General features: G+C 43.2%; 1 protein-coding gene across 1 annotated transcript in view; it reads right to left on the reverse strand.

Annotated features, from left to right (window-relative positions):
- Positions 1 to 2,131: 2,131 nt before the first annotated feature.
- CYSTM1 (cysteine rich transmembrane module containing 1) overlaps positions 2,132 to 25,924 on the reverse strand; it is a 232,290-nt gene continuing 208,497 nt past the window's right edge. Inside the window, exon 3 of the mRNA XM_082256623.1 lies at positions 2,132 to 2,825. Coding sequence (XP_082112749.1) covers positions 2,722 to 2,825 — 104 coding nt within the window. The 3' untranslated portion in view covers positions 2,132 to 2,721. The remainder of the gene's footprint in view (positions 2,826 to 25,924) is intronic.

Below are 25,924 nucleotides of genomic sequence, written 5' to 3' on the forward strand. Positions count from 1 at the left end.
CAGGGTAATCCCGAGTGCAGCTTGGGGTTACCGCTTTTGGTATTGAAAATTAACCCCGAGCCACACTTGGGATTACCACCAGGGAGGTTTAAGTTATTTTTTGCATTCTAAACTTAATTTTTTATCACGAGGACGAAAAGTCCATTGTTTTTTTTTTTGGTTACAGGTTCTCTTTAATGAAACATTGGGGGTCACAAAGACTCTTGATGTCTCACTTGTGCTTCAGTGAAACTAATACAGTGCAGATCAGAAATTGCATTTTACATGTAGCTTCTGGGTCAGTAAAAGGAAGGGGAGACCAGTGACCAGACTTTTGATGGTCTCCCTCCTCTCTACCTGGCAGCACCCACCGTGCTGGTCCCAGATTTGCTTACGGGCACGCGTAGCCCCAGAAACATGGCAGGAGTGCACTGGGGATTGGGGGTTAAGGAGTTTCTGAGGAATGAATACCTTTTTAAAGTTTGGCCAATCCTCATGCTAGGCATAAAATATTTTGCGTGAGGAGGAAAAGTCTGCTTTTAAACTTCGGCAACAGCTTTGTACCCATATGGGTTTGCTTATGATGCAGAGATTCTGGTGCTGCTAGGTAGAGACTAGTATGCATCACATTACTAAGTGAGCTCAGAGTAGAAAACTTATGATTTGAAGTCCTAGCTTGTGTCTCATAAGATGCAGAAGGAGTAAACTGCTAGGCTAAATTATCTTCTGCATCTGCCTAACCCTCCTCAATATCTTTCTCAAAGAAGTTAGGAAGTTAAAGGATCATATTCCTGAATAGATTCAATTGGTGGAGAGGTAAAGGAGCATTTCTGAGCCCTGGAATATGAAATTTTTTTTTGGAAGGGCAGAGAGTTTACTAAAGAAATCAATAGAAGTGAAATCGACTTTTATCAAATAGGCTGTTGTGCACCAGAGATGGAGCTAGAGTTAGAGGAAGGGAGTTGTGTCAATATAGGACCTTGCTCTGGAACAGCTATCACCTTCACTATTTTGCCATTTTTTTTTCTCGGTGCGGTCTGTAACACAAATGCTACTGGGGCCCTTTTTCTCAGCTTCTCTGCACCTTTGTTCAATAATTGCTAAATGAAGGGATCCCCTGTTGGGTACTCACAAATGGATGGGGAATAAGAGGGTATGAGTGTGTTCAGGAAGGAAGCAGCGAAAACTCAGGCTCTAACTAATATCCTGTGGATGTCTCTTCGGAATGCAGGCGGTCGAGTGATCCACCAACATGCTCCTTGTGTTCTTGGCAAAAAAGGTGGATGGAAGTGCATCAGTCATTAGCATATTGCAACGTCACCACACAAGCAAAAAAGCTGGGTGGGAAAAGCGCCATATTTAAAAATTTGAGGGTTATACAAATTTTACCTACCACCAACATGAAACAGAAATTTAAAGGGGATAACACAATAGTGTGACTAACACCCCACATGTAAAAAAAAAAAAAAACAGTACACAGTCAACTACCTTATCCATGCTGCAGGTTTCCTTGGAGGGCACCAAACTTCACCTATCACAGTAGTCATACCCCCAAAGAGGTCTTCAGTGTCTGGGAGCCATAGGAATGGACCACAACCCTGGACCTGTATAGCAGCCTGCAGCTAAATCACTTTTTGCACCACATACCGAGGTGAGCGCTGAACGCAGAATCCAGTGCCCAAAGCAAACATTCTATGTTGCGAGGCCCGGGTACAGTTCTCAAGGTGTACATCGAGGTAACAGATCCAAAAACTACTAGTGAACCTTGAGGCAATAAGCAGCTGAATATTAATAGAAGTGTCACATGAAATACTGAGAAGAAAACAGGAAAACCTCTTCATGGGAGATGATGTCCATCACCTAAAGACGCTAACTTAAAACTGGAAGTCACATGGAATGGGGGAGGTTATATGAGGGTACATGGGGGAATTTCCCAGCAGCAAATAAACCATAGTTTATGAATACAAGTCCTGTACTGTACGATTAAGGTATCCTACTTTCTGTTCTGCGGTCATTGCTTTGGTGAAGACTTGTCAGTGCTTTGAGGAAGACTGCATATATACATCAGCAACAAGCGGTGTGGATATTTAGACTTCACCATGATAGAAAAAAACAAAACAATACAATGATGTTGAAAAATATAAACAAAAAATAAATTCATACATGCTTTATTTCTTTAGTAGTTGCATAGTAACATTTACAATTTACAGTAGAGAAAAAAGAAAACAGATTCCATATGCTCCAAATCAATGTATTTGCATTTGATAAAATGACAGATGACTAAGTCTCATTTATTTCAGCTATCACTCATTTTATAAGTAGCAAAGCAAACATGCCTTCTAAAGCTAAATGCACACAAGCATTTGGGTTTTCTGTACATGCAGTGTTACATTTATGAAGTGCTAAAAGAAGCAAAGGCAAAGTGATAGTTAATTCCTGTTAAAAATTGACACTTAAAGGGCATAAGCAAGTGAAGAACACAGGGAGAAAACACATTACTTTAAAATTTCCTAGCCACAAAAAGGAAAAAAAAAAAAAAAAAAACTTGTGTGCACTTAGCTTCTGTGAAAAAATCATTCAACAAAGTGAAAAACAAAAATTATAATTTATTAAATAGGATTCGTACATGTAATCAGTAATATAATTTAATTAAAACAAGAACACAGAAAAAAAAAACGGAAAAATGTCATACAGGCATTGCACATTCTGGCTTCTTTTGCACATTCTGGCTTCTTCAAATATTTATGTCAACATGTCCCAAAGGCAGCAGCAACAAAGGGCAGTCCAACAAGCTGTAAGGCAGGCACTTTCCCCAGAGTCATCTCTTCTCTCCTCTACAACATATACTAGAAAAGAAAAAAAAAGGAAAAAAATCATTCAACAAAACCTGTAACTGCCTCAATTTGATTTAAAAAAAAAACACTTTACAAAAAAGATTAAACGTTTTTTAAAATTTTTTCAATTCTAAAAGTTAGATCATTTATTTTATATATAAAAAAAATAACAAATACCATGTAAAACGAGTTAGAAAGCTTTCTGGGTTGTATGCAAAATTGTTGTCTGTAAATAAAGTACATTTTTATCATAGCAGCTCAGGACAGAATTTTCAGGCATAATTAATGCTACATTACATTAGCACTACCTGCTGTAAAAGATTAAGTTTACATGAGAGATAAGTAAAGAAAAAATTAATTCATTTTTTGGACTTAGAAATTGGTATTACCAATCTAGCTTTATATACTAAAACTTTTTTCAAAAGGTACTGATAGGAACTCATATATCCCATTTAATAGCTGCCATCATAAACCCTGGGTGTTAAATATACAGTGGGTACGGAAAGTATTCAGACCCCCTTAAATTTTTCACTCTTTGTTATTTTGCAGCCATTTGCTAAAATCATTTAAGTTCATTCTTCTTCCTCATGAATGAACACACAGCTCCCCATACTGACAGAAAAACACAGAATTGTTGACATTGTTGCAGATTTATTAAAAAAGAAAAACTGAAATATCACATGGTCCTAAGTATTCAGACCCTTTGCTGTGACACTCATATATTTAACTCAGGTGCTTTCCATTTCTTCTGTTCATCCTTGAGATGGTTCTACACCTTCATTTGAGTTCAGCTGTGTTTGATTATACTGATTGGACTTGATTAGGAAAGCCACACACCTGTCTATATAAGACCTTCCAGATCACAATGCATGTCAGAGCAAATGAGAATCATGAGGTCAAAGGAACTGCCTGAAGAGCTCAGAGACAGAATTGTGGCAAGGCACAGATCTGGCCAAGGTTACAAAAAGATTTCTGCTGCACTTAAGGTTCCTAAGAGCACAGTGGCCTCCATAATCCTCAAATGGAAGACGTTTGGGACGACCAGAACCCTTCCTAGAGCTGGCCGTCTGGCCAAACTGAGCTATCGGGGGAGAAGAGCCTTGGTGAGAGAGGTAAAGAAAAACCCAAAGATCACTGTGGCTGAGCTCCAGAGATGCAGTCAGGAGATGGGAGAAAGTTGTAGAAAGTCAACCATCACTGCAGCCCTCCACCAGTCGGGGCTTTATGGCAGAGTGGCCCGACGGAAGCCTCTCCTCAGTGTAAGACACATGAAAGCCTGCATGGAGTTTGCTAAAAAACACCTCAAGGACTCCAAAAATGAGAAATAAGATTCTCTGGCCTGATGAGACCAAAATAGAACTTTTTGGCCTTAATTCTAAGCGGTATGTGTGGAGAAAACCAGGCACTGCTCATCACCTGTCCAATACAGTCCCAACAGTGAAGCATGGTGGTGGCAGCATCATGCTGTGGGGGTGTTTTTCAGCTGCAGGGACAGGACGACTGGTTGCAATCGAGGGAAAGATGAATGCAGCCAAGTACAGGGATATCCTGGACAAAAACCTTCTCCAGAGTGCTCTGGACCTCAGACTGGGCCGAAGGTTTACCTTCCAACAAGACAATGACCCTAAGCACACAGCTAAAATAACGAAGGAGTGGCTTCACAACAACTCCGTGACTGTTCTTGAATGGCCCAGCCAGAGCCCTGACTTAAACCCAATTGAGCATCTCTGGAGAGACCTAAAAATGGCTGTCCACCAACGTTTACCATCCAACCTGACAGAACTGGAGAGGATCTGCAAGGAGGAATGGCAGAGGATTCCCAAATCCAGGTGTGAAAGACTTGTTGCATCTTTCCCAAAAAGACTCCTGGCTGTATTAGATCAAAAGGGGGCTTCTACTAAATACTGAGCAAAGGGTCTGAATACTTAGGACCATGTGATATTTCAGTTTTTCTTTTTTAATAAATCTGCAACAATGTAAACAATTCTGTGTTTTTCTGTAAGTATGGGGTGCTATGTGTACATTCTTGAGGAAGAAGAATGAACTTAAATGATTTTAGCAAATGGCTGCAATATAACAAAGAGTGAAAAATTTAAGGGGGTCTGAATACTTTCCGTACCCACTGTACCTAGGGGACCCTGGGTGTTAAATATATCTAGGAGACAGTATATGAGGTTGAGGAGGAATTGCACGCAGAATGAGGAGTTTGAGATACAATCAGTCAGACTAACCAGGATGTTTAAGGATAAGGGGTACCAGGAAGATTTTCTGAAAAGAGAAAGGAGAAAAATAAGAAATATGGATAGAGATTCTTTAATTGCTGATAAGATACGAAAAGGGGATAAAAGGAGATATTGAATGTAGGATGATCCTTGATTACAATATTCAATTTAAAGCTGTAGAAAATATTGTTAAAAAGTACTGGCTGGTTCTGAAGCAGGATAAGGTAATCGATTAATCTTTGCCAGATGCACCTAGATTTGTTTATAAGAAAGCCCCCAATTTAAGGGATAAGATTATTAAGAATATCATTGAGCAGCCTGTATCCTTGTCTAAAGAACTTAAATGCAACTTGGCTTGGGAAAAAAAAAAGTTGTCCACCCCTATTTTAATTATTTGCAGTAATTATTATGAATTATGATCATGATTTGATTATGACTAATCACATAAAAGCATATAAATCATGTATATATTATTACTACTATCATATAGCCGTCATTCACATCAACGTGATTTGACAGGTCAATGGGAGAGTCCCAATCGGTGCGACGCAGACTTTGCGGCTATGCACAGATTTCCAAAAGTAGTTCCTGCACTACTTTTGGTGACTTCCAGGGTGATTTCAATAGACATCTGTGCACGAACCTGCACAGATGTCATTCAAATCGCCCCCGAACTTAAAAATGAAATGCGGGTTTGAAATCAAGAACTCGCATGATTTTAACCACTTAAGCCCCGGAAGATTTTACCCCCTTCCTGACCAGGGGGTATTTTGCGATTCGGCACTGCGTGACTTTAACGGACAATTGCGCGGTCGTGCGACGCTGTACCTAAATGAATTTGGCGTCCTTTTTTTCCCACAAACAGAGCTTTCTTTTGGTGGTATTTGATCACCTGTGCGATTTTTTGATCATGCGCTATAAACAAAAAAAAGAGCGTACATTTTGCAAAAATAGCAATATTTTTCACTTTTTTTTCTATGAAATCCCCCCCCCCCCCCAAAAAATGTAAAAATCAAAATTTTTTAACATTTTCGGCCAATTTGTTTTATGCTACCTATGTTTGGTAAAAAAAAAAAAAAAACGCAAAAAGCGTATTTTGATTGGTTTGCGTAAAAGTTATCGCGTTTACTAACAAAGGGAAAGATTTTTGTCATTTTTGTTGTTTTTTTTTTTAACGCGTAATGGCGGCGATCTGCGATTTTTTTTGCGGTACTGCGACATTGCGGCGGACAGATCGGACCCTTGACTGACATTTTTGACACTTTTGGGGTTACCAGTGACATTACTGCAGTAATCAGTGCTATACATATGCACTGTTACTGTAAAAATACACTGGTAGTGAAGGGGTTAGCTTTATTTGAGAGGGAGGGGCTGTGTGTGTCCCTAGGGGCATGCTTTCTACTGTGATTGGCTGTGGCTTGAGCTGTAAGGACACTGATCAACGGATCTACATAGTAGATCCGTGTGATCAGTGTTTTTACACCGAGGAGAATGACAGGTGGCTTGTTTACACAAGCCGCCTGACTTTCTCCCTCTCCCCCGCCGATCGCAGAGTGGCCGGCGGACATCGGGTCCGCCGGTCACACGCGCGGGGGGGTCCGTGACCACACGGGGGCGCGCGCTCGCTCCCTAGACCCTCACAAGCAAGCGACGTAGCCCTACGTCACTTTGCCTGTGAGGGGCTGACCGCCGACGTAGATAGTCGTGCAGCGGTCGGCAAGTGGTTAAAGCCGCATTCAGTGTGAACGAGGGCTTAAACTCATTTTAATTGATCAATCCCATCCCTCCAGTCCATCTAGCAGCTTTAGTCACTTAACAAAAAGAAAAAAAAATGCATATGTATATATATATATATTTTTTTTTAATTTTACAATAGAAAATATATCAAATGTTTAAACTGAAATATACCATTTTAACCACATAACGACCACCCACCGCAGTTTTACTGCGGCAGGCAGCCGCTCCTGGGCAAAGCGTTGCTCGCTCAGGAGACTCTAGGGGTCAAGCGTGCCGGCGGCGGCGCGCTCCCGCCTCCGCTCGTTAGCTGGGGAGCCAGTGCGTGTGACCAGCGGCTCTGATGGCCACCGGCCACTCGCAATCTCCCGCAGCTGAGAGAGAAGGACAGACGGCTGATGTAAACACAGTCTGTCATTCTCCCTAAAGTGATCACAGAGGCTATGGGATCCTGCTATATAGGATCGCATGTCTGTGATTACTTCACAAGCCACGCCCCTTGACAGTTAGAATCACGCCCCAAAGGGACACATGTAACCCCTTGAGCACACATACTGTTAACCCCTTCCCTGCCAGTGTCATTTTTACAGTAACTGCATATTTTTAGCACTGATTACTGTAGTAATGTTACTGTTACCCCCAAAAATGTCAGTTAGGGGTCCAATCTGTCTGCCACAATGTCACAGTCCCACATTAAAAAAAAAAAAAGACAAATCTTTCCCGTAGTTAGTAAACGCAATAACTTTTGCGCAAACCAATCATAATACGCTAATTGCGATTTTTTTCACCAAAAATATGTAGCAGAAAACAAATTGGCCCAAAATGTTAAAAAATTTAGATTTTTACATTTTCTTTTTTGAGAATATATAAAAGAATGTGAAAAATACTGTATTTGTTTTCAAAATGGTCTCTCTTTTTGTTTATAGCGCAAAAAATAAAAATCGCACAGGTGATCAAATACCACCAAAAGAAAGCTCTATTTGTGGGAAAAAAGGACGTTAATTTTGTTTGGGTACAGCGTCGCATGACCGCACAATTGTCCGTTAAAATAACGCAGTGCAGAATCGCAAAATAGGGCATGGTCATTGAGCAGCCAAATCCACCGGGGCTTAAGTGGTTAAGGAAAACAAATAAGGTCGTTTTAAATTGATGGCCACAAATTTGGGATTGGGCAACAAAAAGCTGACAAAGTGGTATTCAATGTGCTGTAAGAACATTTTGTGATGCTTTTTTTTTTTTTTTTTTTTTTAAGCTTGCCCTGTGCGATTGCCATTTAGAGTGCTTTAAAAATGTGTGTCCAATGCCATGTTTTGAAGTGTAATTGTGCAAAAATAGGAAACAAAACCACCATGTCAACAAAAGTCAAGCTCTTTATTACAAAAATGTAAACCTAATAATAAAATTAATGCAGTGCATCACGTCATTTGTCACATCAACAGTAGAATTGAGACATGCTGGGATATTCCAAACCACATAAACATGTACTGCATCAGATAGACAAAGAAAAGGCATGCTGGATCAAAGCAGTTCACTTCAGGGTACCCGCCGATTTACAAAGATGATATGGTGGTGTAAATTCAATCACAAGCATAAGAATAATACATTTTTATATTGCAAAAACATAATTACATTACAAATACATCAACCTTTATCACTGGGTGATGGAAAGAAGAAAGAGGGGAAAAAAGTCCTAAATCCCCCAGTCTCCCCTACCCAACCACCCCCAAGATTCAACAACCTCACCCCAGAAACCACCCTGAAAGAGGACACACAAAAGGCCAACAGAAGGAGGGTCAAGGGGGGGGGGGTGGGACATTCAGAAATAGATCCATTCTGAAGCAAGAACCCAAACAATATGGGGCAGTCCCTGATTATTATTATTATTATACAGAATTTATATAGCACCAACAGTTTGAGCAGTTTGCAACAGTTTTCATTACAAAATTAGGACAGACTTTACAGTTACAATACAACTTGGTATAAGAGGGATCAGAGGGCCCTGCTCATTAGAGCTTACAATCCAAGAGGGAGGGTTAAGTGATACACAAGGTAATAACAGTGGGGGGTGAGCTAATGGAGAAAGTAAAAACACAGTGTATTAGTTCGAAGCAGGATAGCCTTCTTTAAACACCTACTTTCCCAAGCCTATTCTGACGCCTACATGTAAAAATCTACCTTTGTTACTTAGAACCCCCAAACATTATATTTTTTTTTCAAGCAGAGACCCTATAGAATAAAATGGTGTGTTGCAATTTTTTATGTCACACGGTATTTGCGCAGCGTTTTTTTTTTTCAAATTATATCTTTATTTCTTTAAGTTCAGTTACATATACAGTATATTCATTACATTTTAACTTTCAGGGTTATAATTACAAAACATTTATTCCCTTTAAAGGAACACTAGCCTTTCTTTGGCAATCTATCGTTCCTTTTCCTTCTCTCCCCCTGTCCCCCCAAAAAAAAAAAAAAAAAAACGGAGAAAGAGAGTGCATAGGTCTCAACACTCCTATATTATTATATATCTATTTTCTGCGCACAAGTTCTTGTCCTGTACTTAGGGATTACCTTTCTTCTGAATTAACAATCTTTCCACTGTTTCCATTTCTTCTCATATTTGTCAGTTTGTTGATGAGCAGATAGAACCAATTTTTCTAAGTTATTTATTTCCTCAACTTTCCTTAGCCACATGTTCATGTTAGGTGGTTCAATCTCTGTCCATTTAAGAGGGATACATATCCTGGCTGCGTTCACCAGATGTGGTATAATGGATTTTTTATAATTTTGTATCGGTATGCTGGGGGTATGGAGCAGAAAGAGGGCAGGTTCTTTGGGAATATGACATTTCATAATTTCCTGTATTGTCCTCCAAATCTGTTCCCAAAACTTTTCTAATTTAGGACATTCCCAGAATATATGGAGCATTGTCCCTCTCTCTGTCCCACATCTCCAGCACAAATCTGTATTTGATATAGAAATTTTATTCATCTTAACCGGGGTGTAATACCATCTGGAAAAAAATTTGTAATTCAGTTCTTGGATTCTAACGCACATTGAAGTTGAGAATACTGACTTAATTATTTGATTTTCCCGTTCTAGTGAGAAGACAATACCCATTTCCCTCTCCCATTCCCTCAAAAAAGGAAGTTTACGCCGTTCTACTGATGTCGTTAGCAGAGAGTAGATTTTAGATATAGTGTGTTCCAGAATTCCATTTTGGGTGCATAATTTTTCATAAGGTGTTACCTCTTTATCGCCCTGGGAGGGAACTTGCAATGTTCCCAAAAAATGGCGTAGTTGAAAGGCCCTCCATGGATCTAGGCCAAAGTGGCCTGAAACGTCTGTTAATTCCTCTATCGTTACCCAACCTGTCTCTGTTAGGAAGTCAGATATTTGTATAATTCCTCTCTCTGCTAAGGCCTTAAATTTCCTGTCTTGATATCCTGTCTCAAAGTGGGGGTTTCCCAATATTGGATACAATACGGAGTTCTCCCGTATTAATTTATCCTGTTTAAATATTTTTGCACATGCTTTGATCGTGTTTCCTATAATAGGATGTTTCTTTATTGATGCTGGTAGGATTTTATAACACCATGGGGCTCTTTTCAACGAGATCTCACATTGTGCCTGCTCTAAGTTTGGCCAGAGCTTATATTCTCTGTGTCGACACCAGTCAATCACTCTTCCCAGTTGGATGGCTCGGTAGTATTTCTTTATGTTCGGGACCGCCAGCCCCCCATCTGTTTTAGATTTAAATAAATATTTTTTCCCTACTCTCGGACGTTTTGAATTCCAGATGAAATTCATTATCATAGTTTCAATCTGCAACAAGTATCGAGGTGGAATGTGGATGGGAAGTGCCTGAAAAATATACAGGAATTTTGGTATGACACTCATTTTGATTATGTTGCACCTTCCCATCCATGAGTGCATTCCTCCTCTCCACCTTTGCAGTAGTAATTTTATAGATTTTAGTAAGGGAATAAAGTTCAGATTAAACAATTGCGATATTTTTGGTGTGATCGATGTCCCTAAGTATTTTAAGGCTATCTTAGTCCAATTCAATTTAAAATTTGCCCTTAACTGTTGTTGGAGTGTCCCTGTAAGTTCTATTCCCATTGTTTCGGATTTAATGAAGTTTATCTTCATATTAGATTGGGTTCCGTATCTCTCCAACTCGCGTAACAAGTTGGGGAGTGATATAATTGGATTCGTGATCGAAAATAGGACGTCGTCGGCATACGCTGATATTTTATATTGATCCTTCCCCACGCTGATACCCAAAATATCCGGATTCATTCGGATTCTGCACAGGAAGGGTTCCAGTGATAATACAAACAGGAGCGGGGACAGGGGGCACCCCTGTCTCGTTCCGTTTGTAATTAAAAACTCTGTGGATAAGATTCCGTTTACCCTTACTTTTGCAGAAGGGACTGAATAGCTCAGTGTTAACCATTTTAACATTTTCTCACCTATCCCTATATAGCGGAGGACCGTAAACATATACTCCCACCTGACCCTGTCGAACGCTTTCTCTGCGTCGGTATTAAGCAAGACAGTTGGTATCTTATTTTGGTGTGTTATATGTAATAAGCTCAATAGCTTGGTCGTGTTGTCCCTTGCCTCTCGGGTTGGGACAAATCCGACCTGGTCCAAATGGATCAGCTTTGTCAGGTATTTCTGTAGTCTAACTGCCAAAATCTTTGTAAAAATTTTAAAATCAGTGTTCAACAGGGAAATTGGTCTGTAACTTTTGCACGAGGTAGGGTCTTTCCCTTCCTTAGGGATTACCGATATATGTGCATGTATGGTTTCTTTGGGGATTCTATTTTCTGCCCCCCAGGCATTGAACATATCCCTCATAAATTCCTTCAGGTATGGCATTAACTTCTTATAGTAATGAATAGTAAACCCGTCAGGTCCAGGTGCCTTCCCTACTTTAATATTCTTTATAGTTTCCATTATCTCCGCAGGTGTTATTGGGGATTCAAGTATTTTACTCTCCTCTTCTGACAACTGGGGCATTTGTGAGGTATATACATATTCCTCCATCTGCGTTTGTAGGACTGTTTGGGTTTTTAAATTATATAATGTTTCATAATATTTTTTAAATTCTTGAGTTATCTGTTTGGGGTATGTAAGTTTCTGTCCTGCGTCTGTTACTATATGTGGTACATAAGTTGTCAGATTTTGGTCTTTAAGTGATTTTGCTAGTAGCTTCCCACATTTATCCCCTGCTTCATAGAAAATCCTTTTAGTTTTCTGAATTGCTGCTTTAGCTCTAAAGGATAAGAGTTCATTAATATCTCTCCTTATTGCTTTCACCCTGCCCTAGCGGATCTGGATCCTAATGCTTATGGCTCTAATGCCTAGGGGGGGGGGGGCTTTTTGAACTTTTTGAAGTGTTTGGTTATTTTTTTTTTCTCTCTCAAGAAGTGTTTGGGGGTGGTTGGGCCTCCAAGGTCAGCGGGTTTTTCTACATTTACCCCTCAGGTGTTGAATGTATTAGGGCGGCCTGTCCGCTGTCGGGGGGCCGGGAATTGTCCCTAATCCCCGGATCCTCCGGGGTGGGGGTGGCCGGGCCCCCGGGTGGTGAACGTGTCGCTGGGACTTGGGTGGTCCTGGGGGTTAGTCCCTCCGGATCCTCTGCCTCCCATCAGTTTCTTAGTTTGCAGACCGTGGTGTTACCGCATGCCACTATAGTGAATTTGCCCTTATCCGGTGATGGGGGCAACCTCACGGAACTTGCCCCAGATTTGGGAACTGGGGGAACACAATTCCCAAATGTTTTACGTTGTATATTCTTTACTTGTTACTGTGGTTTGGGGGGTCACTCCCCCGGACTGTTTCCTTGCTCTTACTAACTCTTTTTCTTCTCTTCTTTGCTCCTGGACCCCGATTCTGCCTGCTGGCCCCAATCTGAACCTCCCTGACTCCGCGGACAGCTGGGTTGCGAAAGTTGACCTATTGAGACCTCTTGGACTGCGACAAGGTGAGTGTACTCTACCACACCATGATGTCATCACCGGGCTCTTCTAAATTCTCCCTCATATCACACAATGTCCAAGGTTTTAACTCCCCGATGAAGCGCACCAAGGCTTTCTTACACTACAAACGGCAACATGTAGACATTCTGATGTTACAGGAAACGCATTTTTCCAAATCTTCAGCCCCTAGATACCTCTCCTCCTACTACCCTCAGTTTTTCCTCTCAACCGGCCTAGACAAGAAGCGGGGTGTGGCCATATGCTTCTCTCGCAGGGTGTTCTTCACCCCGGTGACAGTAGTCCGGGACAGGGACGGACGCTACCTTATGGTGGTGGGTCGCATTAATGACCAACTAGTATCTTTTATATCATACTACGCCCCAAATTCGGGTCAGCTGGCGTTTTTTCATGACATGCTGCGAACGTTACTTCCCAAAGTGCAGGGCAAGGTGATTCTGGGGGGTGATAGTAATCTCCCCCTGGAACAGACATTGGACAAATCCGACCCGGGTACACCCAGGTTCAAGCACTTACCGAAGAACGGGCATAAACTGGCCCGCCTCCTGCATGACTGGGACTTGCTGGACCTTTGGAGGGAACTTAATCCCTCCCAGCGGGACTATACCTATTTTTCACATGTGCACGGCACCTACTCTAGAATTGACCATGTGTTTTCCAGCTCCGCTCTTGCCCCGAACGTGTGCTTGGCGCGGATTCTGGCGACCCCTTGGTCTGACCACTCCCCGGTGTTGGTGCAATTCACGGCATTGTGGTCTAAACCAGGCCCGTCCCCGTGGCGGCTCAACGCGTCCCTCTTGAACGATCCCGGGGTCTTGCAGGAGGTGGAACAGGACATAAAATTGTTTTTCCGGGAAAATGGTCCGGGTGCTACGTCCCCGATCATTACCTGGGCGGCGCACAAAGCCACGATCCGAGGTAAATTGATTCAGATCGCAGCTAGACTAAAGCGTTCCCGGGAGAGCGTCCTACAAACTCAGGAGCAAACGCTCACTGCATTGCTCAATGAACAGAAGTTACATCCTCAAGTGGATATCAGACATAAGATAGACGCTGCCAGGCTAGCACTGAATCTGAGCCTTACGACCCGAGCGGAGAAATATCTCCGATGGTCCCGCCACCGGTTTTACGCAATGGGAGACAAACCGAGTACGCTACTGGCCAGGAAGTTGACCCCCCGCCCCTTCGCCTCGGCCTTGCCCAGGTTGCGATTGCGGACGGGGGAATTATCCCGTAATCCTGATCTACTGACTAAAGAATTTACACAATTTTACACGAAACTCTACAGGGCTCCGTCGAATTACGGGCAGGAACTAGCTGACGAATTTTTTGCGGATCTGAATCTGCCGCGATTGTCGACCGCCCATACCGACGCCATGAACGCCGCGATTACGGAATCGGAAGTGGTACAAGCGATCAAGGGATTGCACCCCTCCAGGGCCCCTGGACCGGATGGATATTCTGGGGCTTATTATCGTAAATTCCGGGACGTGTTGGCCCCACATCTTTGTGCCTTATTTAACGCTATTCGAGACGGGGGGTCCCTTCCGCCCCAGGAAAACGTAGCGTACATTCATGTCCTTCCTAAACCGGGCAAGGATCATAGCTCTTGCGAAAATTATCGCCCGATTTCCTTGATCAATTCAGATCTGAAGATTCTAGCCAAAATCATGGCCACTAGACTTGGCTCATTTTTGGCCACCTATATACACCCCGACCAAGCGGGATTTGTCCCGGGTCGTCAGACCTCGGATCAGACTCGGCGGGTTATTGACCTAATTTCTGCAATCCGCTCGAACTGGGATGGGGGAGGGTCGCGCAGGGGTATGCTCCTTTCATTAGACATCCACAAAGCATTTGATTCTTTATCATGGGACTACCTCTTCGACGTACTGAACCGGTTTGGTTTCGGCCTCCCCTTTCTCACCTTGCTGCGGGCCCTCTACGATACACCCAAGGCCATACTCAGGTTGAAGGGCTATTCCTCAGAAGCTATATCTATAGGTAGGGGCACCCGCCAGGGCTGCCCCCTTTCTCCTCTCCTCTTCGTATTAGCCCTGGAACCATTGGCGGCCAAAATTCGGGACTCAGCGGATATCCGGGGGGTGGTCTGCGGAGGTATAGAACATAAATGTGTCCTTTTTGCGGACGACCTTTTGGCTGTAGTCTCCTCACCCATCACTACCTTGCCCAATTTGTTTGCACTGTTAGAAACCTTCTCGCGCATATCGGGACTGCATGTGAACCAAGCAAAATCGCAGGCTATGAACATTACCCTTGAAGCACGGACAGTAACATTGCTTCAGAACACATTTAAATTTGTCTGGCACTCCGATTCCCTGCCTTACTTAGGTATCAATTTGACTCCTTCCCTGCACACATTATACTCCAAAAATTATCCGTCATTATTTGCCCGTTTGAAGGTGGACATGGAACGGTGGTCATTACACCCTCCCTCATGGTTTGGTCGACTGCACTCAGTCAAAATGAATGTCCTTCCGAGGGTGTTGTATTTGTTTCGCACGCTACCAGTTGCACTAAAGAGGTCGGAGGTGCTTCGATTTCAGAGCCAGGTTCTCGCATTTATCTGGGGGAATAAGAGACCCAGGGTGAACAAAAGAACGCTTTACACACCTAAAATCAGGGGCGGTCTGGGAGTGCCAGACTTGCTGAAATATTATTACGCTGCACAATTAGCCCAATTAGCGAAATTTCATACCCATCAACCCCCTGCAATCTGGATGAGAATGGAGGCGAGCTCCGTCTTGGACCGAGAGATCTCCAACATTATGTGGTTGCCACCCAGAGATCGCCCCCCTATTCTTTGCCCGGCCTTGTCTCACTCCCTAGCCCTCTGGGACCGATTGTCTAAATTGCATGGCTTTCGCTCCCCGCATGCTCCCCTGGCCCCGATCCTCAATAATAGCGGGTTCCCCCCGGGTCTCTCACCCAAATCGTTCCAGTGGTGGACAAACAAGGGACTACTCCGTATTGCAGACTTTTGTGACCATAGAGGTATTCTTAAGAAACAACAGTTGATTGATAAATATACGTTGCCTGCCTCGGAATATTTTAGGTTCACTCAAATTGATCATTTTCTGCGTTCTCTCTCTAACCTCTCTGACCTGACCACCATGACTTCTATGGAATTTTTGTGTCGCAAACACGACAAATTGCGGGGCTATATTTCAATGATTTACAATATGTTGACGGACTCTCCTCTGAAACTCCCATACATGGAGCGTTGGGAGGCAGACGTCCAGGAAACCATTGATTTGGCAGACTGGCATGCCATGGCTCAGGAGGCCTCCAGATCCCTAATTAACACCTCAATCATAGAAGCTAATTATAAGGTACTGCTGCGTTGGTACATGGTGCCGACCAGGATAGCATCCTTTGTGCCCGGGGCGTCTCCTCAGTGTTTCCGAGGCTGTGGCCAGGTTGGTTCTATGTTCCACATTTGGTGGCAATGCCCCAAAGTGAGACGTTTCTGGATCAGAGTGTATAACTCTATATACTCTCTTACACAGATAAACCTGACTAAGTCACCGCAGCAGGCCCTACTGGGCAGAAAGGTGGACACGGCAACCAGGGCGCAAGGGAAACTTATAACATTTATTTTTACAGCGGCCAAAATTACGATTGCTAGATCTTGGAGGTCTCCTGTCCTGCGGTTTGAGCAACTTAGACACAAACTATCCTGGATAATGCTGAATGAGAGGCTGTCGGCTCAACTGGATGATAAGATGCACATATTCGACAAAGTGTGGGAACCCTGGCTCAATTATCTTACTGGGAACGAATAAGTAGTCCGCTTGGGTCTGGAGGTGGGGTTCCGGTGGGTGGGGTTGGGTCCATTTCTTCCTCTTTCTCTCGCCTTTTCTTTCCATTTCTTCTTTCTTCTCCATTTCCTTTATCCGCTATATTTGTCTCTCAGCAGCCTTTTTCTTTTATTTTATTTTTTTGCTGAAGATTTCTCGGTGGTCATCGGCTGTGGTTTAATCTTCTAGGTTGGTTTCAGCCCAGCTATCTAGCAGTAGCCTATATGTTTATCAATTAGCGAAGGCTGATATTGTTTGTTGGAGTTCTGACGCATTGCGGGGGGACGTCTCTATATCTCCACGTGTGTGGGAGTCCTTGAGCCCTCACTTCGCAAGGTCTCCCTCCTGGGAAATAAGTTTCCTACTGTATTTTTATGCTTGTCTATCCCGGACTGTACTACCTGACCACTGGGACTGTTATACGGTTTCGTACCGTTTTTCAATTATTGCTGTTTTGTTATAACACACGTTTGTATGCTGAAAACTTTCAATAAAAATCATTGAAAAGAAAAATATCTCTCCTTATTTTCAAAAGCTCATCCTTTCCCTCCGCTGATGGTGCATGTTTATGTTTTGCTTCTGTTTTATAAAGAGCTTGAAGTAGGTGATCTAATTGTTTAGTTCGCTGTTTTTTGATCCTGGCCCCATGTTTAATAAGAATACCTCGTATAACTGCTTTGTGTGTTTCCCATATTATCCCTGGGTCTGAGTCTGCAGTGGTATTAGTTAAAAAGAAAAAAACTATTTCTGACTCGACCTCTGCCATAGTCTCATCTTGTAAAAGACTTTCATTCAGTCTCCAAGTTGTTTCTCTCCTTTCTCTTTTGTTTGGTAACTCATAAGTTATTGTAATTGGGGCATGGTCTGACCAAGTCACTGGGCCTATCATTATGTCTTTTATAGCGTGCAATTGACTGTGTGGAATTAAGAAATAATCTATGCGGGAGTATTGTTGATGTAAAGAGGAATAGAATGAGTAGTCTCTTTCTCTGGGGTGCATCAGGCGCCATGCATCTATTAATTGTCCTTCCTGTAGTATTTTAGCAAACTGCTTTCGTACTGTGGGCGGAATTGAGGATAGGCCCCGGGATGTATCTTCTGAAGGAATCAAGGGGATGTTCATATCTCCTCCTATTATTAGATGTCCCCCCCTAAACTCGTTGAGCATATCCATGCCCCTCCTCAAGAAACCATCCTGTTTTATGTTTGGAACATACATATTGGCTAGTGTGACTTCGGTCTCTCGTATCGTCCCTTTTACAAATAAATATCGGCCATTTGGGTCGCTCAAAACTTGTGTGCATTTCCAGGGTATGTTCCTTGATAGGAGGATGGATACGCCCTTCGACTTTGCCTCCAAGTTAGTCGAGTGATATACTATAGGAAAGAGATTATTGTTTAACTTAGGGCATTTATCCTCTCTGAAATGTGTCTCCTGTACCATCGCAATATCTATCCTTGATCTTTTCAGATCATCTAACAAAATTCTCCTTTTCTCTGGAGTGTTGAGACCTTTTGCATTAATGGATAAAATCCGTATATTCTCCATTGTAAAAAAAAAAAAAAAGGGATTAAAAGAAGGGGGGGGGGGGAAGAAAAAAAAAAAAAAAAGGGGGGGGAAAACTTAAGGGGGGCAGGGGGGAGGAAGGAAAGTACCTTCTTGACCTCTCAACTATAGAGAGGTCACTATGTAGCTTCACGCTGGGTTGCTCATCCAATCTATATTGGTTCTTTGAGCAATTTCCTAAATGGGGTTATGTTTGGGTTGGGTTAGAGAATAAAACTCTCCCCTCCCTCTCCCGAACCCCAACACAGATCATCCACATGATATTTCGGCATATATATAAATAAATTCATTATTTTTGTTTATCTACTTCTCCCGACCTCAATTTCTCCCATCCTACATTCCTTGTATCACATTTAGAGGCAAAGGAGAGAAAATCAAGGAAATAAACATTATATTAAAAAAGAAAAAAAAAAAACCACACAATTCCCCCTACAAAAAGGGAAGAAAAAAATAAAAAAAACAGAAAGAGCAGGGGGGGTGGGGGAGAGAGGAGACGGTTGTACGGGGGTTATCTTCTCCCCCCCTCCTTCCCCCATCCCATCCATCCCCACCACCCCACCCCAAGATCTCACATTACATTCGCCATCTACCCCTCCCCTTCTCCTAGTTCCTTAGTAGGTTGAATATTACCTAATGCTTCCTCCGCCCCCCCCCCCCCTTCTAGGACATGTCTACTGTTTTTAACCCTGAAAAAGAGAGAAGAAGGAAAAAAAAAAAAAAAAAAAAAAAAAAGGGGGGGAGGGAGACAATCCCCTCCCGTTCCCTGTGCTCTATCACCTTCTTAGGGACCACTTAAATTGGTCCTGTTGTGAAATGTGTTTGTAATCGAAAATAAAAATTAAACAAAAGCCGTGCTATTCAATAAATCAGATTATAGCCATTATTGGTGTTTATAGGTTACAAAATGGGTTTATGACCAGAAAAAAAAAAAAAAAAAAAAGGGAGTCAGTGCTACTCTATAAATCAAATTGTTACAGTTGTTAGTGTTTATAAATTATAAGTACCTCCTTCTTGTTTCCTATCTCTCTTATTCCGTGTGGAAAAAAAAAAAAAAAGGGAAAAAAAAAAAAAAAAAAAAAAAAAGGGAAAAAAAACATAATTCTCCCATAACCCAAAAAAAAAAAAAAAAACACCTCCATAACCACTCTACACTCGTGTCTCATGTGTTCTAATAGTGTATAAAAGAATATAAGAATATAAGAAAATAAAAAAAAAAAAAAAGTGAAAATCCCCTAAAAAAAAAAAAAAAATTCCTTTCTCTTTCCTTCCCCCTTTCCCCTTCTTTCTCCTTCCCTCCCTTCCTCTCTCAAGGGGGAAGGTCCTCCTTCCACTCATATGCTTGTAGTATGTATATCTATATAAGACATAAAAAAAAAAAAGTTCAAGGTCAATAGTGATTTTGTGCGGGAAAATCAAAAGGTCCTTATCTCTTATCCTCTTCCCGGGGGGGGGGGGGGGGGGGATGTATCCATGTATCCATATACCCCCAAAAAAACATAGGGGAGCTAACTGCTCCAAAAAGAAAGGGGGGAACAGCCGAAGAAGGGGTAGGGGAGAAGAAAAAAAAAATTATTGGGGAGAGAATTTTGTAATAGCAACGTTTCTTCCTATCATTTCTTCATTCTCTCTTCCGATTGGATCCTCAGTTCTCTTAGTTCTCTCAGACCTGCACTTTCCTGTTTCCATGTCCATTCAACCTCCGTTCACAGGGGCCCCAAATTGAGTACCCCATTGTTCTGGGGGAAATTGTAAGCCAGTCCTCCACCTGAACAGGTTATGTACCCAAGAACTCAAATAAGTTGGGTAAATCCGCTGGGGTACGAAGAACAAACATGTCTCGTTCTTTAAAAAAAGTCACTGCCAGCGGATATCCCCATCTGTACCTAAAACCTTGCTGCTTTGCTCTCTCCAGCACTGGCCGTAGTAATGATCTGCGGTATAGTGTGGTTTTAGACAGATCCGGGAGTATTTTTATTTTAGCCCCTGCGAATTCAACTATACCTATGTCCCAGGCTTTCCGGAGGATCTCCTCTTTCTGTGTATAGTGATGCATTTTACATATTATATCACGGGGTCTGTTAGGGTCTGTGTATCTGAACCCTGTCAGTCTATGAACCCTGTCAATTTCCATAGGGGCCGCAGGATGTGAGGTGGGGGCTAGTACTTTTAAAAAAATGTCTCTCACCTTTTCTTGTAAATTTTCCCCTTCCACCTCTGGTACACCTCTCAGTTTTAAGTTCCCTCTGCGGCTCCTATCTTCTAACTATTCCATATGGAGTTGCATATTAATGGTGGCCTCTGATAATGTCTCTGTGGTCTTCCTTATGTCCGCTACTTGGTCCTTTACTTGTGTGATCTCGGTTTCTTTTAAAGTAACTTTGTCGGATAGTTGGACCATATCTTTGCGAAGCTCCTGGATATCACGTCGATGTGTTTCCTCAATCCGCATGATTAACGCCTCTATCTCTGCTTTAGTGGGCAATGCCTTCAATAACTCTTTAATATCCGGATTTACCTTTTCCTGCTGAATCACGGGGTCCGCTTCGAGTTCTCTCGCTGCTGTCCCCCCGGGGTTTGTCATGTTTCCCTCTGGCGGCTTCTCACCTTTCTCTGCATGCTGTGCGCACTGCACTCCCTGCGCACTCTGTTTGGGCTGTGTCCCCACACGTGCCGCCGCCATCTTGGTTTCAGGCACTCCGGACAGCTGCTGTTGAAAGTATTGCTGTATTCCACCACCTGATCTCCTCTGTAATTGGCGCCGGTCTACAACCGAGCGATCGCTAACCGAGCGGGTCACTGGGCGATTCCTGACCGGGTTACTTGTTTGCATGCCGTGTAGCTATGCCGTGTCGGGGCAGTCCGGGAGAGGGGTTAGCGGGAGCTCCTACACTCACGTCCTCACATCTCTTCCTCTCCAAGCCACTCCCCCCACCTTGTGCGCACAGCGTTTTTTCAAACACAATTTTTTTGGGGAAAAAAATGTAAAGTAAGCTCGATTTTTTTGTATAATGTGAAAGATGATGTTACACTGAGCAAATAGATACCCAACCTGTCACGCTTTAAAATTGCATCTGCCTGTGGAATGGCGGCAAACTACAGTGCCTAAAACTGGTGGCCAGGTAAATAAAGGGGCAGAACCAGAAGTGACAAATTACTCATTGCTCCATGCTTCAAGAGTTACAGAGAGAAGGGAATGATGTCAGTTTTTCTCTCTCTGTAAAGGGCAGCCATCGCCGCCGGCCGCATGGCTCTCGGCCTTCACGATGGGACCGGAGAGCCCGGGAGAGGCGGTGGCGGCGGGAGGGGGTTGGGATTTCCTTCCGCCACCCGCAGAAGTGATCGAGTGGCTAATTAAAGATTGGGGTAGGGATTTCCAAAAGGGTGGGAGAAGTCCTGGAGACGCGCATAGGAGGAGGTGGCTAGGGAGCTAGAGGGCAGGAGGTCTTGGGACGACTGGGGGCAGAGTTTCGGATAGATTTTACAATAATAGGAAGAAAGCTGCGCGCAAAGAAATGTTGTGCTAAAAAGGCTGCTCGTACAAAGTATATCAAACCAAGAATAAATAGAGAAGGTACAGCGCCACTACATAAATAACTAACTAGCTGAACTTGCAGAGGTGAACCAAAGTCCATAAGTCCATATAGAGAGAAATTTCAGATGCTGAAGTTATGGCCGTAAATCCAACACCAATCTTGCAAAAGAAGTTTCTGGCAGAGATCACACAAGACAATAAAGGATGTACCCTTACTGGACAGTTGGACCCCCCGTTACGGAAGGTCAAACAGGCATTTGATGTCAATCCCCAGGAACAAATAATGCGTCAAATTACTCTCCAATCAACCACAGAACATCCGGGTAGGACCATGGATCCGGTAGACCTCAATAAGCCCCAGGTGTGCATAAGGGATGACCCACTCACAGCTGTCATCACCCACGATGGATTGAGGGGATCCCAAAGGGACAGATGTTACGAATGAGGAGGAACTTTTCTCTCTCACATACAGCAAACTTCAGATCAGTAGCTCTCTCAGGTTTGGCTTCCTGAGTCCCAGGCCAAGAGCCAAACCTGAGAGAGCTACTGATCTGAAGTTTGCTGTATGTGAGAAAGAAAAGTTCCTCCTCATTCGTAACATCTGTCCCTTTGGGATCCCCTCAATCCATCGTGGGTGATGACAGCTGTGGGTGGGTCATCCCTTATGCACACCTGGGGCTTATTGAGGTCTACCGGATCCATGGTCCTACCCGGATGTTCTGTGGTTGATTGGAGAGTAATTCGACGCATTATTTGTTCCTGGTGATTGACATCGCACGCCTGTTTGACCTTCCGTAACAGGGGGTCCAACTGTCCGGTAAGGGTACATCCTTTATTGTCTTGTGTGATCTCTGCCAGAAACTTCTTTTGCAAGATTGGTGTTGGATTTACGGCCATAACTTCAGCATCTGAAATTTCTCTCTATATGGACTTATGGACTTTGGTTCACCTCTGCAAGTTCAGCTAGTTAGTTATTTATTTAGTGGCGCTGTACCTTCTCTTCATTTGTGGATAGATTTGTAAGGTATTTGTACTTTGAATTTAATTTGGACAGTTCAGAGTCCAGAGTTACCCCCAGCACCTTGGAACGTGGAGACGGACTAAAAGTTTTGCTATTAACCACATATACTGCAGCAAGGCGGCCCTTAAGAGCCAAATCACATACATGTACGTAATGTTGCTTTAAGGCTCTGAGGGGGCGCATGGGTGCCGCCGAAGCCGCGCTTCCACTGTGATTAGACACAACAGGAGCCAGTCTGCCGGACCGGTGACCGCAAATGCCGCCGGCCTCCCGCGATTGTCAAGGAGAGTGACAGAACGGCCGTCTGCCTATGTAAACAAGGCAGATGGCTGTTCTGTCAGACAGGAAGAGAAAGATTGTGTGTTCCTAGTATTGAGGAACACCAATCTCTCTCTTACTGCAGTCAGTCCACTCCCCCCCACAATTTGAAAACATTCCTTAGGAGCACACCTAACCCCTTAATCGCCCCTGATGTTAACCCCTTCCCTGCCAGGGTTATTTTTACAGTAACAGTGCATATTATTTAGGGGGCGTGGCCTGAAGCCATATGTGAGCGGATGTGTGTGAGCGGTGCTCTCCCGGCTTAACTCCGTACATACTATCCTATTGCCGACATACAGTGACACTGAACCCCGCTGCTTGCTGCTGCTGCTCCGGTTCATCTGCGGATCATGTCGCCTCCCCGTAAGACCTCTGAGGCGACGGCGAAGTTGGACAAATTCCATCGTCAGGAGGGAAGCCTGCAGGCCCAAGATGGCGGCTCCCCGTCCTCCTCTCCTTCCTCGGCCGAGCCAACTGCGGATCAGGGAGGGATCCTAGAGGCTATTACAGACTGCAAGGCTCCCTTACCTCCAAGCTGGAGGAGGTATTTTCAGGAAGATGGTAAAATAGGATCTACACTTTACAGGAAACCTACTGCAGGTAACACGATCCTGCACTCAGAGTGTGCTCATCCTAAAGCACTTATCAAAAGCATTCCATACTCACAATATCTGAGGCTCAGACGTAATTGCTCTGACAAAAAAAAAACTTTAAAATAGAATCCGACAAATTAAGATCACGGCTTCTACAGAGAGGTTACACCAAAAAAAATGTTGCGCAAATCCTTCAATAAAGCAAAAAATAAAACCCGTCATGATTTACTATTTACCAAAAAGGAAAAAAATGAGGACACTAAAGTCAGATTTAAAACTACATACTCACAAATCAGCAGAGATTTGTGATATCCTACAAAGAAATTGGGATATACTTTTGAATGACCCCATACTCCCGAAATATTTAGATCACCACCCTAGTATTACGTTTAAAAGATCTAGGTCCTTGAAGGATGGCATGTTAGGAAGCCATTATGTTAGACCATTGGAGGGAAGTCGGAGCCCCAATGGTCTATTCCAATGTGGGGGGCGGCGATTTCTGTCCATGGATATTAGAAGGCGAGTCATTCATGCTACCCAATAGTTGCATCAGACATATCAATCAACACGTTACCTGTCAAACAAAGGCAGTGGTTCATATTAGGTTTTGCCCATGTGGAGCATTCTACGTGGGCAAGACAATTAGACCACTGTATAAAAGAATTTCAGATCATATTTCGTACATAAATAAAGGCCAAATCAATACCCCTATTGGTGGCCATGTCGGCTTGAAACACAAATTTGACCAATCAATTATTCGATTTACTGCCTTAGATGTCATTCCCCAAGATAATAGCGGTGGAAATATTGACAAAAAGGTGTTAGCACGCGAAACCAGGTGGATATACAATCTTAGAGCTACCATGTCCCCTGCCCTTAATGATATGCTTAGCTTTAAACCCTTCTTGTGACTCCTCTCCCCATTGTTAGTGATGTGCATGTGTTCTTCACATCTACTAACATTAATTTCCATTTTGGTTAATACAGCCTAGTATTGGATTATTATTATATATATATATAGTTTATAATTTTGTTTTCATAATACAGGTGGTGTATGTAATACTGATCCCCCTCACTTGGACCATGGAGGTGTGGGCTTTCTGAGGATCTGTTGCTAGTTTGTGGGTAGTTTGGCTTTCTTCCATCCGTTAATGACTTGGCTCCCTGCACTGTGGCATATAGTTGATGTTGGTGTTGCTACCTCCGCTATTAGTTTGGGGACCTTGGCAGTGGTTGGCCGCGCTTCCTCTGCCTTCTGACGGCACTCGCTTGTCCCGAGCGAGTGAAATGCGCAGGCGTATATGCTGGTTCTTGGAGGACAGTGGTGGAGGACTGCCAGCTTCCGGCTTCCATTGATGTTGTGACGCCTCCCAGCGAGCCGTTACGTCACTTCTGGTGGCAGTGTGATTACTTCCGCCCCGGATGGACGTGTTGGGGGCGGTACAGTGGTGATTTTGGCACCGATTTGATTGGATCTGTGCTATATTAAGGCATCGCCACTACTATTCCCCTAGGCAGGCAGTCCGGATCTCGGATACATTTCAGGTAATGACGTTTATCTATACAGGCACTGCTAGATACTCCCAAGGTTTTATGGTGATTTGGATTTTGTGTAATCCCTGCACTTATCTATGCTTTTTAGGCTCACCTTGCCTTTTAGTGCAGGGGTTGGCGGCTACTATAAACTGACCATGGGGAACCTATTTTAACTTACCTGCCTCATGTTATTACTGGGTTGTATATAGCAGTGGTTCTCAACTCCGGTCCTCGGGACCCACCAACAGGCCAGGTTTGCAAGATAACTAAATTACATCACAGGTGATCTCATTTGCTGCTCAGTGATTGCAGTATTCTAGTCTGCATCCCCCAAGGTAATACTTAAAATCTGGCCTGTTAGTGGGTCCCGAGGACCGGAATTGAGAACCACTGGTATATAGGCATGTGCCATTATGGTCAAACCTTTGATGTTGGTTGGATCCTCATTCTTTGGTATGCCGAATTAGACCCTCATATCCTATTGTCTTTTCCCCTTCTTTAGTTGGAGTATCTGGCTGTGTTTATGCTACAATATATGAGGATATGTATGAGCCCAACGAGAGGCCCCAACTTAAGTTGTTTGTATGCTGTTAATGTGGTAGACTAAGGTAGGTGTTGTTACTATGGGCTGTACCTGTGTCATAATTGTAGCCACCCGTTTACTTATTCTTTATACAAACAGAAACAATTTTGCCCTGGGGACTTTAAAATGAGGCTACACACTCACACACATAGTACCATAAAATTCAAATAATTTATTTT

This window comes from Pelophylax lessonae (genome assembly GCF_965119305.1).
Source record: "Pelophylax lessonae genome assembly, chromosome: 4".
Taxonomy (NCBI): domain Eukaryota; kingdom Metazoa; phylum Chordata; class Amphibia; order Anura; family Ranidae; genus Pelophylax; species Pelophylax lessonae.